We start from the raw sequence: 16,388 nt of genomic DNA, 5'->3' as shown, positions 1-16,388 counted from the left end.
CCTGGCAGCTGTGTTACCTAGAGCAAGTTACTTAACTGCTCTGGGTCTCAGTTTCCCCATGTGTAAAATGGATGCGATACTAGTACCTAACTCATATATGGGATGGGTATGGGGATTGAGTGCTTAAAGTGCTTAGAATAGTGCCTGATACAAAAGAGGGGTACACAAATTTTAGCTTCTATTGTTATTGAGAAGGGTTTTTTTTAAATGTATGTATATATTTATTTATTTTTGGCTGCGTCGGGTCTTCATTGCTGTGCGTGGGCTTTCTGTAGTTGTGATGAGTGGGGGCTATTTTTCGTTGCTGTGCGCGGGCTTCTCATTGTGGTGGCTTCTCTTGTTGCAGAGCACGGGCTCTAGGCGTGCGGGCTTCAGTAATTGTGGCATGTGGGCTCAGTAGTTGTGGCACGCGGGTTCTAGAGCTCAGGCTCAGTAGTTGTGACACATGGGCTTAGTTGCTCCACGGCATGTGGGATCTTCCTGGACCAGGAATTGAATCCGTGTCCCCTGCATTGGCAGGCGAATTCTTAATCACTGTGCCACCAGAGAAGTCCCCAGAAAGGTTTTTGTTTGTTTGTTTGTTTTTCCTACCTGAGGAAGAAAGTACCTATACATTTAAAGTTCTTTTATGGGTGTTTGTGTATCAGAGTGGAGTTAGGTGTAATCTGAACTACATTTTCTCTCCAGTGCTGTGTTTTCTGTATTTGAGTAGACACGTTTAGTACATTAGCTGGAGGTGAATTACGGAGGACGAAGATGGAATAGCAACCAAAGTCAGGATGTTGATGTTTTGAGTGTTTTCTTATAGGTTTTCCTGTACTGGCTCAGCAAGCCCATCTTTGCCTTTAGGGCTGTCAGGAGTCGAGGGTAGCCACTCTGGGGGTCTCACTTGGCTCTGGGAGCAGGTGGTAACAGGGAGTGCTTTTCGTGTGAGGCTGTGTGCTCAGTTTTTCCTGGGAACATATGGGCATGTCGTAGCTTGCATGGTCAGAGGTTTTCTGTTGGAAGATGTGGAAGTTTTGATGTTTATCTTTTATAAAGTGTTTTTGGCCTCCTTAAGTATGAACCAAGGAACAGGTGTGGCCCAAAATAAGAATGTCAGAACGCTTGACTAAATGGCTTTGCAGCCAGGAAGGATGATCGGCAGGTAGGTGAGTGTACCTGCAGCCCCACCCTTCGGTTGTTGAGCTGGCAGCAAACCGCATGGGCTGGGATCCCTGGATTGGAGAAGCAGGAGGAAAGTCGGGGTGTGGATATAGGGGGATTTGGGCTTCTCCCAAGCTCGGGTGCTTTGAAGGGGGCAAGGATAGAACAGATCTTCCTTCTGTGTCTTGTACGTCGGACAGAGCCAGGGAGACTCAGGCTGTGTTGATAGGTGGCCTCATCCGCATCAGAGCTGGACAGCTGATAGTTTCCTCCTTCCATTTCCTTGGAGGAGACAGCTGTTCTCTTGGGGTAGCATCTATTACCTTAATTACTACAACCCCTCAAAGGAGAACCCAGGCCCGTTGAGGCATCCTTTCCTTGAACTGTTGGAAAAGAAGCAGCTGGAAGAACCACAGATGGGGATTGGGGATGGGGGGCATATCTTCTGAAGCAAATGGCACCTGGCAGCTGGGCCTCAGTGGGGGTGAGAGGGGAGGGTGTAGTGGTAGGGCAAGGAGGGGTGGCAGGGCGACTGTCTGCTTTCATTCCACATGATGGGTCATGATCAAGTGAGCATCTTTTCCTCTCCCTGGAGCTGACCTTATTAAGACTGTTACCTTACTAACAGAGTGAGCTATTAGGAGCACACCCATGGGAGTGTTTGTGTCCTAATCCCTGTGGCTGGGGCCTGCTTCTACTGGGTGGGACACATTCTGCAAACAGCTGATATTTCATATCTGTGTGTGCCATGGGGAAGGAACAGCAGATAGCAGAGATCAGGGCAGAGCCCTGAGGGTCCATGCCAGGTTCATGAGGGCAGAGGCTAGCTCCTGTCGGTGTGGCAATAAATAACTGAGTGTTGGATATCCTTCCTCTCTATCCTCCTAAGGATATGCAGAATAAGGTGTCTGCTCAGAGCAAATACCAATAGTAGGTGGCTTTGTGCAGCAGATGTCTTAGAGATTACTGACACGTAAGTGGGTTTCCAGTAGTCTGGAAGTGCTGTTAGTCTGTACCCACCAAATGGGGACTGCTTCTGTCCCACTCCATGTGGGCTGAGACCCTTGTTCCCCACAGCTGATGAGCCCCCTTTGTATTCATCATTGACCACCATCTCTCTTTGGAGCATCTTTCACCTAGGATCTACGTTGCTTCACAGGGGTCTGCCGTGGGGCTGCTCATTCTCTCCGTGAGGGAAGTCGTGCTTCTCTCCAGCTGAGTGGGTTGAATTATCAGGGCGCCACTGGGTGTCTGGGTTACCTCCTCCTAATCCCGGCAGTGCGCCTGGGAATAGGCCTCAGCAACCCTGGCTTGATTGTAGGCGCTGTACAAGCCTCCCAAGTGAGTACTGCCTGAGGCTGGTGAAGGGAAGAAGCTGACTCGTGATGGTCCTGAGTTCACGCCTGTAAGGTACCTTGAGGCAGCCCTCCCTGGAAAAGAGGGGCAGCCAGGAGATTCCCTGAAGCCACTGGAACAGCTGCCCAGGACCTGCCCAGCTGTGGGAAGATAGGTTGGGGTTTATGTGCTTGGTGCTGTCCAACCCCTTGTTGCCTTTCTCATTCTGTTCTTTCTTTGAAATGTCCTTAGGAAATGACTGGGTGAGAGTGGAGGGATAGAAACCCAGAGGCCTTGTAGCTCTGGCAGCAGGTTCTACTGGGCAGTCCAGGCAGAGGGTGGTTTGGTAGTTGGGCCCAAGGGCCAGGTAGCTGGTCCAAACTCCTGGTGGTTCACATGGGGGTTAATGGTTTGTGCCACAGGACCCTCCCCAGTCCCTACTATGGAGCTTGTTTCATGTAAGAGGCCCTCTGTTTCCCTGCTGCTCCTCTCTGGGCCAGCAGTGCCCTTGGCCCTGTGGCCAGTTAAGCCCGTGGTCCTTTTCCATGGGCCTTTCTTACCTCACCCACAGGGAGAGCTGTATTACCACAGTGTATCAGGGCTCCTTGGCAGCCTTTTGAAATGAGGCAGCTAAGATAACAAATAAGTTATTATTCCTGGACCTGGGGATTTCTTGTCTACAGTATCCTGTTTTCTTCTTCCAGATACCAGCTCCTACCTCTCTGTAGCACAGAGGTAAAATTTTTGGATTTAAGGCTATGTTTTTCAGGGCAAGTTAAGTCCTTTGAGATAAGAGGTTTCATCGACAGCAGAAGAGCCAGTTCTGAAACCTGAGTTTGTCAGTCTCTGAAAACAGAGATTATCAAGTGTCGTCTGGTGTGGCTGGAGGCTGGGGCCACATGAGGGTGGAGCTGAGTGGGGACCAGTTACTGCTCAACCTCTTGTTGCCTCCTTGAGGGAGTCCGTATCTAGGGGTCCTGGAAATACTGGACTACCACACTGGGCCTTCTTTTGGGAAGGGTTTTATGCATGCCCATTTCTCAGGATCTGGCAGTATGTGCGGAAAGTCACAGGCGCCTACATTACCAGGGGTCATCTGTCCACTAACTTTCCCCAGAACTTTGAAAGGACCTTAGTGGAAATAAGGACAAGCCAAACCCAATCCCAGAGGAGAGATACCAAGGCCTGGGAGCTGAGGTTGTACCTCAGTTTAGTGGGACAGTTCACCCCTTTCCTTAGCCTGATTGAGCATGGATGACAGACCCAGCCTGTTCTCTGGGAGCCTGAGGCATTGGCAGGTAGCCCTGCCAAATGTGCCAGGTGCCACTTGAGCCATGTCTTAGCCAGACCCAGCAAGACCCACCCTGGATGTCCCTGGGCCTCTCCTGGCAATCAGGTATCTATTTCTGTCAGGGTTGGGGAGGAATATGACCTGTAGAAGGCCCCTTTATATGCAGGTGCTGGCTGTACAGTCCCTCACCCTGCCTGCCCATGGCTTCAGGCTGACATCTATCTCAGTGTAGGGCCTGGGTACCCCTATGAGGGCAGGCTCTACCTGGTGTCACAGCTATCTGCAGAGATAGCCTTTTTCTCCTGCCCTCTTTGCCTTGGCTTTCATGTTGAACTACCATAAAGAGAAGACCCTCCAGGGCACCCCTGGCCCCTTTGGCCTGGAGCTGCCAGAGCATCACCTTAGGCTTGTGTTGGTCCTGTTCCTTGGTCCCAAGGTTCCTAGAACTTGGGGTAACAGTCTTGTGCGTACTATGACGGGACTTCCTGATGCCACCACACGGAGTTTGCTGAATGAGAGAATCTCTTTTGCTTTCCCATTATCCATTGTCGAGCTGCTCCAGGCAGTGGGTCCTATCAGATTTTTTAAGATATTTGAGGTTATGGGGAAAACATTTGTCTGATGGATTTCCAGGGAGTGGTGACTCTGAGTGAGTGACCATCCTTGAGAAGCAGCCCTGCCATGAGGTCTCCTATGACATATGTGCTCTCTCCACAGCGACCCCAGGTTTAGGAAGCACCCTGGCTAAGCCAGCCCAGCGCCTTCCCTCCATAGCCAGCCCCATGAATGACATGGCTGTTGAACTCTGCCGACTGCTCCGAGGGCCAGGTGACCTCCCCAGGAAACTGGGGACAAGTAAGAGTGGAACAGGCCTAGGGCTGCCGTTGGCGGGCTGTTAGTTAGGAAAGCCAGCTCCACCCCTCTCGCTCCCTCAGGAAAGAAAGGAGCAGGAAGTCCGAAGTGCCCGGCTTGACCATGGAGCTGATGCTAGAGACAGAGAGGGCAGGGAAACTTGCCAGGGAGTGCCTCCTGTAGGCTGGTGTTCCATGTCCATCCTCGTTTAATCTTCCACCAACCCTGAAAGAGTTCAGCCAAGGGAACTCAGAGGGCTAAGAAGAGACAGAATTGGGATTCAAACCCAAGTCTTTCTGATCCCAAAGTCCAGTGATGATCAGGATCCATTTCTTGGGGAGAGATGGCTGATTTGGTGGCATGGGGATCAGTGCTTAGGCTAGTTTGTGATGCCTGAGCTGGACCCTGTGTGCTGGTCATTTGCGGGCTAGGACTAGAACCTAGTGGACAGGCGCAGCACCAGTCCCCTTCCAGGTTTCTGTGCTAATGTGCTGATGATGTGGAAATCTTTCTACTCAGAAGTAGGAGTCCTCTCCATTCCTAGTTCCCCTGGGACTGAGGCCCTTGACTTGTCCTGCCAGGTGGGAGTGGCATGGGGCAGCTCTTGGAGCAATCATGCTGGAGTCCCTGGCACCCCTATAGGGAGTCTCCCACTTTGAGGACACTGTAACCAGGGATGGCATCTGGGAGTGCCAAGATGGTGAGCCATTTCCTCAGCCACCCCCATACTTCTGTGATTGGGAGTTCCCCTCTGAGTGATGATGGAGGGGGAAGTGGGTGGTGCCAGAGCATCTGAACTGGGCACTTGGGGCCTCCTGCCTCCTGGCCTGAAGCCTCCTGGCGTGGCTTCTCCTTGCACCACTGGCATCTGATAGGTGTCTGACGTGGCAGGGATAGGCTTTTCGATATGGGCACCAGGCTGGCTATCCCTCCATTCTCTCTGGGAGTGACAGGGCTTATTCTCTTTGGAGAGGGAAGAATGGTTAGTTGGGTGGCACTCTCTGTCACAGTGTTGTCCCTATCGTGCAGCACCAGCTATCCTTTGACCCAGAGCCACCTGGACCTGTCTCCCTACAGGGCCTGATAGCTGTGCAGGGCAGCTGAGCCCCCTCGTTTTCTTCTGGCCCTCACATCCCACTGTCCTCTGAGACAGCTGGCTCTGGCCCTGTGGTGAGGGTGACAACGCTAATTCCTGGGCACATCACCCCGGCTTCACACCAGGCCCATCCAGGGATGGGTGACTGCTTATCCTGCCAGGACTCACGCTTAGGAAGTTGTTGACTTTGACTCCAGGGCAGGAATAGGGGGTTGGAGGAGGTCCTGTCCTGAAGCTGAGGGTGGTGGGGCTGGAGGGGAGACTTACCCAGGCAGAGGTATGGGAAAGACCATAGTTGCTAGACTCTCTTAATGAGGAGGACTAAGAACCATGGATTCTTCTAGAGCTGGCAGGGATATTTGCATCACCTGCCCTGTTTCATAGATGAGGAAACTGAGACCAGAGAAGTTAAATGACTTTCCCAGGGATAGAGCCAGGTCTGCAGCCTCTTTCAAAGGTTTGGAAGTGGCTTCGCTATTGGTCTGTGTAAAAGGGGGCATGATATAGGCAGATTGCTCTAACTCCTTTGCTTTGCTTGAAAAGAAAAATCACGGTAACAAAACTCACAGTCAAGCCCAGGATTGCCCATGGTGGTGTGTCAGCATGGTCTGACCCCAGTGTCTTGTACTTCAGGCTTCCTGCCAGCCCTTGACCCATTTCCCTTTTCATTTCAACATACATTTCTTGAGCACCTACTGTGGGCCACGTGTTATGCAAGGTAAAGAAAAAGATGCTTGGATGTGGCCCCTTTAGTCAGAGAACTTTGGTTGCTTCAAGGTAGAGAATCCCGTCTCTAACCAACTTGGTCAGCCATACCTCAGGGCAAGCAGAGGAGCGAAGTCTTAGGGACTCAAATGGTGTCTGGGACTTTTCTTTCTGTCTCTGTCCCTGTCTTAAAAGTCCCTGCTTTCTGTTTATTAGCTTTAGTCTGTCAAACTGGCTTTCTACATGAAGTTGGAACAATGACAGCACAGAGCTTTGAGACCTGCTCTCCTCCCAGCTCCCTTGTACAAAAATTCCGGGAAGATCTCTTACTGGTCCAGCTTGGATCAGGGAGGAGGCTAACTAGGATTGGCAGTCCCCACTGAAGCCACAGGGTTGGCACAGGGAAGGAGCTACTTCTTAGGAAAAGGAGTGCTATCGCCCAGTGAAGGGGAGCTGGCAGACAAATCCTGGCACTCCTTGTTCCCCTTTCCTGCTGTTTGTTCTTGCAGCCCTGAGGCACAGGCCTTTTGAGAAGGCCCAGTCCCTTCTCAAAAGTTGATGGAACCCAGCCAGTTACCCACAGGGAGTAGTACTGGTCAGGTGACCAAGCCTAGGGTCCAGAAACCTTGTAGGGGTTACCTGAAGTTTGTTCTGATGGAGCCCAGTCTTCAGGAGCTCATGCTGTTCTACCTTTAAAGCATCTTCCTCTTCCCTACAGTTGGTTGGGGCCACCCCAGGAAGGAGGAGGTTTTGTCTTCACCCTCATGGGTACCTGCTTAGAGCTTACTTGAATGTTCCTCAGAAGATAGGAGACCCGGCGACTTCCCTGGCGGTCCAGTGGTTAAGACTCTGCGCTTCCACTGCAGGGCATGCGGGTTTGATCCCTGTTTGGGAAACTAAATTCCCACAAGCCGCGTGGCTTGGCCAAAAAAAAAAAAAAAAAGGAGACCCAAGCTTCTGAGAGTGTAATCTGCAGGACCACAGGCCTTTGTGGAGCCTCTCAGTGCCTCAGCTTTCTCAGCCCTCAGATGGGGATTACCATACTTACTGATTGGTTTGGAGTCTTGGAATGTTTCTTACAAGTAGACACCTAGGGCCCTTTGACAATGATGTCTAATTGCTCCCCTTTCATTTTGTAGAGAAGGGAACAAAGGTCTGAGGAGGTGAGTGACTGCCCAGAGCCTACCATCTTGGAGGGACAGTGCTATGTCCAGGACCAGGCTGCAGGGGCCCTTCAGGCCACACTGGCTACCCTGGCACACAGGACTACAGTGTTTCTTTCTAACAGAGGCCAAACCCCCCTCCTTAGCCCGAGACTGACAACAAAAAACAGACTCACTGCAGAATGTGCAACAGCAGTTAGGCCTTGGCCTTGTAGTTTTTCTTCTGTCTGCCCAATTCCTCAAGAATGGCCGTGCTGGTACTAGCTTCTGTCTGCTATACAGCTTCTCAAGCCCTGGGGAGAAGGTTCATTGAGGGCGGGGTAACTGAATCCATTTAGAGTAACTTTGTGCCCTTTAACATGTCCTCATCTATTTTGGGCTTCTGGTGCCTTTCTCTTGTGTTTGTTCTGCCCTTTCTAGTCCTTGACTAGCCTGAATTTTTCTTCCAGAGGAAAAACAGAAAGCCATTGTGTGAGGACAACACATAGGAAAATCCTCCAATGACTTCATTTTAAGTTTTCTGTCCACACCACTGTTTGTTTAGTGAGTGTTCCCATGGCAGCCCTGCCACATCTGGGATGAGCCACAGTCATCTCACCTGCCTCGTATTGCCACCCAACTGCTTAGATGTCTAATAAGACATCTCAAACTTAATGTGTCCTAAAGATCTCTTCCTTCTGCCCATCTTCCCTGTCTCTTAGTAAATGGTACCACCATCCACCCATTTGCCGGGACAAAAACCTGGGAGTCATCCTTACTTCCCCTCATACTATCAGTGCCCACATCCAGCAAACCTTGTCACCTCTGCTCCCAGTCTTTCCTAAGTCTCACTCAGATCCAGCCCCACTGGCTCTGTTTCTCAGACATGCTGAGCTCATTCCCATGACCCCAAAAGTTCTTCCTTCTGATTCTCTCATCAAGCAGACCTCTCTGCTCAGGGGTCAGCCCTCAGCGAGGACTAACTTGACTACTCCATCTTGGTCAGTCCTCATCCCCAGTCCCACTTCCAGCCTATCGTCTGGCTTTGTTTTCTTCAGAGCACATTTCCTCTACCAGGTGTTTTCTTGTTTGCTTATTGATTTACTTATATATTAATGTCTTCTCTGCTCCTTTCACACCACCCACCACCCTCACTTTGTCATCTCCATGGAGTAGGCCTTTATTAACTAATTGATGACAGTTGGATGATGCATGTTCTTTCCAGAGGATGGGAAAATAGCACAGAGGTCTTTTTTTAAAAAATTTATTCATTTTATTTACTTACTTTTGTCTGCACTGGGTCTTCGTTGCTACGGGCGGGCTTCTCATTGTGGTAGTGCACAGGCTTAGCTGTTCCACAGCATGTGGGATCTTCCTGGACCAGGGCTCGAACCCATGTCCCCTGCATTGGCAGGCGGATTCTTAACCACTGTGCCACCAGGGAAGTCCAACACAGAGGTCTTAAACCAGGCTGCTGCTGCTGCTGCAGCCACTGTTACTAAATGAGCTGTATAATAACATTCTGTTTTTAACACAAGCTACCTTTCAAACACATACATATATACCTTATACACGCACACAGGCTCTTAACTGTGTTTGGAAAAAATATTGGCTATGAAATGATAGCTTCAATTGAAGATACATTACAGCTCTGTGATTTTCTTTGAAAAGGTTTTATCTTCATAGCACTTTGACGAACAAGAGACAAGTAGCTGAGGTGTTGCGTCTCTGCACTGATCATTCCAGATGCTCAGAAACTTCTTCTACAGCCATAGTGGACTGTATTAGTTTCCTATTGCTGCTGTAACAATAGTAGTGACTTAAAATAATCATTTTACAGTTCTGGAGGACAGAAGTCCTAAAATCAAGGTGTCAGCAGGGTAGTAGTCTTTCTGGAGGCTCTTGGGGAGAATCCATTTCCTTGCCCTTTTTAGCTTCTAGAGTCCACCTACATTCCTTGATTTATGGCCCCCATCGTCCATCTTCAAAGCCAGCAGTGTAATAGCATCTTTCATTCTTTCTGTGCTTCCACCGTCACATCAACTTTTCTGACTTGACTCTTCTGCCTCTCCCTTACAAGTACCCCTATAATTGCATTATCCTACCCTCCCTGCCCCCAGATAATCCAGGATAATCTCCTCATTTCAAGAGCGTTGACTTAATCACTTCTGCAAAATCTTTATTACCATGCAAGTTAGCATATTTCATAGGTTCTAGAGATTAGGACCTAGGACATCTTTCGGAGGCCTTATTCAGTGTGTCACACGGACTATGAATTTTCTTCCTCTGGGCAAATCTATATAATTGACAAATCATTTGGAAATTGAAGAAAAACAAAACAAAACAGGAAAATGTGTCTATTTTTCAGCCAAACTGAGGTGATGGTGAATCCTGAATTGACTCTAAATAAATATTTTGTTTTTTTATTGAGTTCTTTGGTTTTTAAAAATTTAAAATCCATATTTATAGCTTGAGTAGCTTGAGTTAAAAATTCTATGGTAGGTTTGTCAAAATAATTATATAGTTTATTTTTGAAGAAAAGTATTCAAAAATACTTTAATTTTTATTTTAGGTCTTTGAAAATGTAAGCATCTGTTGTTTTGGTGATCATTATTGAGCAGCTCCCTTACACTGAGACAAAAATAGCTCCCAGATATCCTTGAGTCACTGATCAAGTTGGAAACAGTTCTTCCGGATGATTTCTCTAGCTTTAATAAATCAGATGGCCACATTTGTATTAGTTTTTTAAGAGTTACCTACTGCTTCAAAAAAAAAAGTACCTACTGCTTCAATTGGAGAAAGCTAAAAAAAAAAAAAAAAAGAAAAAAAGAAAACCTTCCAGTGTGTGTCTTTTACCTTCTAGACAGTAAAATCTGCATAAATGATCTGTCACACAGGATCATCCTTGTGTGAGAAAGAAGTGGGCTGGAACTAGTCACTACACACAGACACACATACATGTATATGCACACACCTGTGTCACCGACTCCTGATGGTGGGGGTTGGGGGAAGGGTTAGGAAGCGGTGAGTGAGACAGGGACAGTCCCAGGAACAGTGACTGGTGATTGGAGAGGCTCAGCAGGAACCAGAATTGATCAAGGATGTGAGCAGTATGCTAGGGGAGGAACAAAGAATGTTACGGAAATCTTCAAGGGGCAAGCATTGGCAAACCCTGACGCACTGGCCAAAGGGAGAAGCCAGTGAGCATCTGTCAGCAGCGATGGGCATAGTTCTGAGAGGAACCATAGGAACAGCAAGCAGTCTGTCTACAAGGACTCTTTGGGGACGGCTAGAATGGGCAGTGGCTTTGTTGGACAGTCTTCCCCCACAGCCACATGGCCTCAGGAGGTGGTAAGCAGTGGGCTTGGCTTAAGGGAAGGCTGTGCTGGTCAAGCAGCATAGAGAGAGCCCCACCACCATCCCTGGCATCCCAGGCCACTGGAGCAGAAGTTTGGGTTTCTAGCAGCTGCAGGGCACTGTAGCAGAATAGCCCATCTTGGGAGACTCCATGCCGAGAACTCAGGCCTCTAGCCTGAATTCTGGTGCTCCTGGCTTTCTCTGAATTACACATATGTTCTTTGTATGTGGGAAGTGGGGCTTCTTGCTTAGGAACCCTTTCCCAGTGGGCACTGTAATCTTCACAAAAGCTACCAGAACTAATTGGTGAGTTTGACAAGGATGCAGGATACCAGATGAATATACAAAAAATCAAATACATGTGTGTTTAATAGCTTTATTGAGATAAAATTTACATACCATAAAATCTACTCTTTTAAAGTGTACAGTTCAGTGGTTTTTAACATGTTTACAGAGTTGTGCAACCATTATCATAATCTAATTTTATTTTATTTTATTTATTTTTAAAAATAGAACATATTCTTTGACCCTCAAGGATGCCCCACTTTCTGTACTCTTTTTTTAAAAATAAATTTATTTTTTAAATTTATTTATTTAGGCTGCTTTTGTTTTCTGTTGCTGTGCGTGGCCCTCCCGAGTTGCAGCAAGTGGGGGCCACTCCTCATTGTGGTGCATGGGCTTCTCACTGCAGTGGCTTCTCTTGTTGCAGAGCACAGGCTCCAGTCACGCGCGGGCTTCAGTAGTAGTGGCACTCAGGCTCAGTGGTTGTGGCTCTCCACAACTAGCTGCACACAGCAACAAAGACCCAACACATCCAAAAATAAATAAATAAAATAAATAAAATTTTAAAAATTCAATGTTATTATTAAAAAATATATATAATATCGAAAGTGAAATACTTAGAAATAAATTTGTTAAAAATCTGTTGAGAGAAATTAAAGAAGACCTAAATAAATGGAGAGGTATACCATGTTCATGGATTTGAATAATCAATATTATTAAGCTATCTATTCTCTCCAAATTGATCTGTAGATTCAACACAATCCCAATCAAAATCCCAGCAGGAAGTCAACTCTACACCAATTAAAAAAAAAAAAAAAAGTGGTAAAGAAAAAAAATCCCAGCAGGCCTTTGAGAGATACTGTTAAGAAAATGAAAAAGACAAGCTACAGACTGGGAGAGAATATTTGCGAAACACATTTTGTATCTAAAATATATCTATAACCTTATAGCTCAGTAAGATATACAACCTGATTTTTTTAAAAAATGGGTTAAAAATTTGAATAGACAATTCAATAATTTTCTAATAAACTGATGGTAAATAAGTATATGAAAAGATGCTCAACATCCTTGGACATTGGGGAAATGCAAATTAAAGCCCCTACATACCTACTAAAATGTCTAAGAGAAGAAGAAAAAAACAAAACAACCGACAGTAACAAGTGCTGGTGAGATTGTGAACTCATACATTGCTGGTGGGAATGCAAAACAGTACTGCTACTTTGGAAAACAGTTTGGCAGTTTGTTATCAAGTAAAAGATATACTTATCTTGTGATGTGGCAGTACCACTTCTTAGTATTTACTTAAGAGAAATGAAAACATATGTCTGCACAAAGACCTATATACAAATATTTATTGGCTTTATTCATAATAGCGAAAAATTAGAAACAACTATATGTCATCAACTAGTGAATGGACAAACTGTGGTATGTCCATACAGTGGAGTACTACTCAGCAATAAAAGAAACAAAATACTGGTATACCTAACAATGTGGATGAATCTCAAATGCATTATGCTAAGTGAAAGATGCCAGACACAAGAAACTCCAAATTCTGTGATTCCATTTATATGACATTCTGTAAAAGGCAAAACCATAGGAACAAATCAGATCAGTGCTGCCGGAGACTTGGGGGTGCGTGGAGTGGAATTGACTGCCAAGAGGCATGAGGAAAAACTCTTTGGAGTGATGGAAATGTTCTATACCTTGATCGTGGTGGTGGTAACATTTGTTAAAACTTGTTCAACTATCAATTAAAAAGGAAGACTCTTACTACATGTAAATTATACTTAAGTTAAAAAAAACATTAAAAAAACAACAACCATGGGACTTCCCTGGTGGCGCAGTGATTAGGAATCCGCCTGCCAATGCAGGGGACACGGGTTCGAGCCCTGGTCTGGGAAGATCCCACATGCTGTGGAGCAGCTAAGCCCATGTGCTACAACTACTGAGCCCGTGTGCCACAACTAGTGAAGCCCGCACACCTAGAGCCCGTGCTCCACAACAAAGAGAAGCCATCAGGGGCTTCCCTGGTGGTGCAGTGGTTAAGAATCCGCCTGCCAATGCAGGGGACACGGGTTCGATCCCTGGTCCGGGAAGATCCCACATACCACGGAGCAGCTAAGCCCCTGCACCACCACTACTGAGCCTGCGCGCTAGAGCCCGCGAGCCACAACTGCTGAATCTGCACGCCACAACTACTGAAGCCCGTGCGCCGAGAGCCCATTGCTCCTCAACAAGAGAAGCCACCGCAATGAGAAGCCTGCGCACCTCAATGAAGAGTAGCCCCCACTCGCCGCAACTAGAGAAAGCCCGCACGCAGCAACGAAGACCCAGTGCAGCCAGAAATAAATAAATAAGATAAATAAATTAAAAAAAAGAAAAACAACAACCATGATACACCTCAGAGTTCAGTTCAAGCCTCTTCTCCTTCATGAGGCTTTCCCCAACCACCTCCTTGTTTCATGGCCCTCTGGTAAGTCCCTTCCAGGGCACTCATGGTTTTGGTTCCTGTCAACCACAGCTTGGGCTCCTTCTTCAGTAGGGCTGCCTCAACTCCTCAGGGCAGTGACTTGCTGAACTCACTGCTCATTTTGCATAGCCAGACCCTGCCCACAGCTGGCTCTGTGAGAGGGCAGGAATGCTGGTGAGGTGGTAGCAGGCTGGGGAGAGGAGCTCAGACCTGGGTGGGCTTCTGTGACTGTCTTGTTTTTCTCTCAAGTACCTCACCTCAGCTCTTGCTCTCTTTTCCCCCACAGGTTGGGATAAACATTCCTATGGTTACCATGGTGATGATGGGCATTCCTTCTGCTCCTCTGGGACTGGCCAGCCCTATGGTCCCACATTCACTACAGGAGACGTGATTGGCTGCTGCGTCAACCTCATCAATGGCACTTGCTTCTACACCAAGAATGGCCACAGCCTTGGTGGGTACATAGGGGACCTTGGAGGGTCTGCCCTGTGGAGCCCCTTTGGTTGGTGAGAGGCTTTGAAGCCAAAGCAGTGTTGTAGATCCTCTGCTGAGCTCAAGGCAACTGCAGTCATTTCCTAGCATCGGAGCCCTGCAAGGGGAACGGAGGGTATAGAAGTGGTCCCTTTGTTAATCCATCCATTCAGCAGCATTTATCGAGCCTGGGTCAGTGCTGAGAGAGCAGCAATGTCGTGGTCGTGCTCCTGGCCTGTGTGACACTCGTTGGAGCGAGGTTTAGGGTCAGTGAGAAGTTTGAGGGGCCCTAGTACATACTTGACAGTGGTAGTGATTTGCATGCCTGTCGCCTGGGCCCAGACTTTCTCTGGCCCTTCTGCAGGGCACTGGTTGCTATGGAGCAACAGTGAGGGCTGCTCTAGTACAGGAGGTAAACAGGCCGGAGTCAGATGGGGTCAGATCTCTTCTGGCCTGTTTGTGGTTAATAGACAGCAACCTGGACAGAGTTATATTGAAAAAGCCCCTTTGGTTAAACTGAGAAGGAGGGACTGATTGGAGTAAGGGCTGAGGAAGAGGCAGGTGGCATGGGCCGTGGCCGTGGTGATGGGTGCAGGCAGTGGAGAACAGGCCTGCAAAGGACTAGGGGTGCCGCAGCGGGGCTTAGTGATAGATGGGGTGCACTGGAAAGAAGGGAACATGGTAAAGTGGCTAGATTAGTGGTGCTGTCAACTAGGATCAGAAACCCAGGAGAAGCAGCAGTCCTTGGGAGGTCTTGAGAACTCTGGAGGATACCTTGAAGAGTAGTCCTGTACACATATAGGAATTTAGGATTAGAAACTAAGACAGAGAGGAACTTTGGCTATTCTGACACCTTGCCCTAGTAGGGCTGACTGCTGTTTGGCCCTCGAGTGAGTGGAACCCATGGCCAAAGTGGCCCTGAGGTGGTACCTAACTGCTGGGCCTGCCTGCCTGGGTTTGCAGAGGTCTCTAATCTGGCAGAACCCTACCAGCCAGGTTGACCACAGACCTTGCCAGGAAAGGGAGTTGGGCATTTTACTTTGAACCCAACTTGTAGGAGGCTCACTTGCCCTGGTTTGCGGGACAGTCAAAAGGTGGCTGCCACTCCCCACATCCCTCTGTAGCTTCTCCAGGAGATGAGCCCGGGCAAGACCAGGGGACCTGGGTGGAAATGGGGTTTACTTGTGGCTGGGGCTGAGCGAGCAGGAGCCAGCATTCCTCAACAGGGCCGTCAGATGCCACAGCCTAGAATGGGCAGCCAAGAGCATAGCACAGATGATGCAGAGCTGACCCAGGTGCACATCCGGAAAGACTCTCCCCTGAAATCCATAGCCACCTAGCTGCAGTTGCTGATATCCAGCCTGTGAGGAGCTAGCTGCTGGAGGGCAAGGCCAAGGTCTCAAGATGACTTCTCATTCCCCACTCTGTTCTCTGACTCCAGCTATTTCCTGCCTCTTGACTTTTCTGCTGTCAGAGTCCCAGGGGCCACTGTTACGGGCTATCAGTCCTTACCCAAGCCCTGTTTCACTTGCCTCTCCGAGCCAGGCCCAGTTCTGCCTGTCTGCTCTGAATACGTGCCCTCCTTACATCTCTTCAGCTTGTCCACACTTTGCTCAGAGCATGGAACCTGTTGTGGGACATAAGATTTGGGGCATATCTGCTGTCCCTTCTGTACCTGCACCTCCCTCCTCTGGGCCCTAAGCTCTTTGTCAGTCAGATCCCTAGGTCCCTAAGGAGCTCATGGCCACCTTAATGTCAGCCTGGACCCTCACACTGTTTTTATTTTATTTATTTGTTTATTTATTTAGGCTGGTTTGGGTCTTTGTTGCTGCACGCAGGCTTTCTCTAGTTGTGGCGAGCGGGGGCTACTCTTTCTTGTGGTGCACAGGCTTCTCATTGCGGTGGCTGCTCTTGCTGCAGAGCATGGGCTCTAGGTGCATGGGCTTCAGTAGTTGTGGCACGTGGGCTCAGTAGTTGTGGGACGTGGGCTCAGTAGTTGTAGCTCGTGGGCTGTAGAGCTCAGGCTCAGTAGTTGTGGTGCACGGGCTTAGTTGCTCTGTGGCATGTGGGATATTCCCGGACCAGGGCTTGAACCCATGTCCCCTGCATTGGCAGGCAGATTCTTAACCATTGTGCTACCAGAGAAGCCCCCTCACACTGTTTTTAAAAACTCATCTCCCAGGACTTCCCGGGCAGTCCAGTGGTTAAGACTCCACACTTTCCACTGCAGGGGGCATGGGT

At 48.3% G+C, this 16,388-nt stretch overlaps 1 protein-coding gene across 1 annotated transcript in view; it reads left to right on the top strand.

Moving 5' to 3' along the window:
* RANBP10 (RAN binding protein 10) overlaps window positions 1-16,388 on the top strand; it is a 66,454-nt gene that overhangs the window by 33,490 nt on the left and 16,576 nt on the right. Inside the window, exon 4 of the mRNA XM_082677557.1 lies at window positions 13,963-14,130. Within this exon, the coding sequence (XP_082533683.1) occupies window positions 13,963-14,130 (168 nt within the window). The remainder of the gene's footprint in view (window positions 1-13,962; window positions 14,131-16,388) is intronic.

The sequence above is a fragment of the Grampus griseus genome (genome assembly GCF_964374135.1).
Source record: "Grampus griseus genome assembly, chromosome: 19".
NCBI classification, from domain to species: Eukaryota; Metazoa; Chordata; class Mammalia; order Artiodactyla; family Delphinidae; genus Grampus; species Grampus griseus.
The sequence above is the reverse complement of the archived record's forward strand: the minus strand, read 5'-3'. Positions and strand labels throughout refer to the sequence as shown.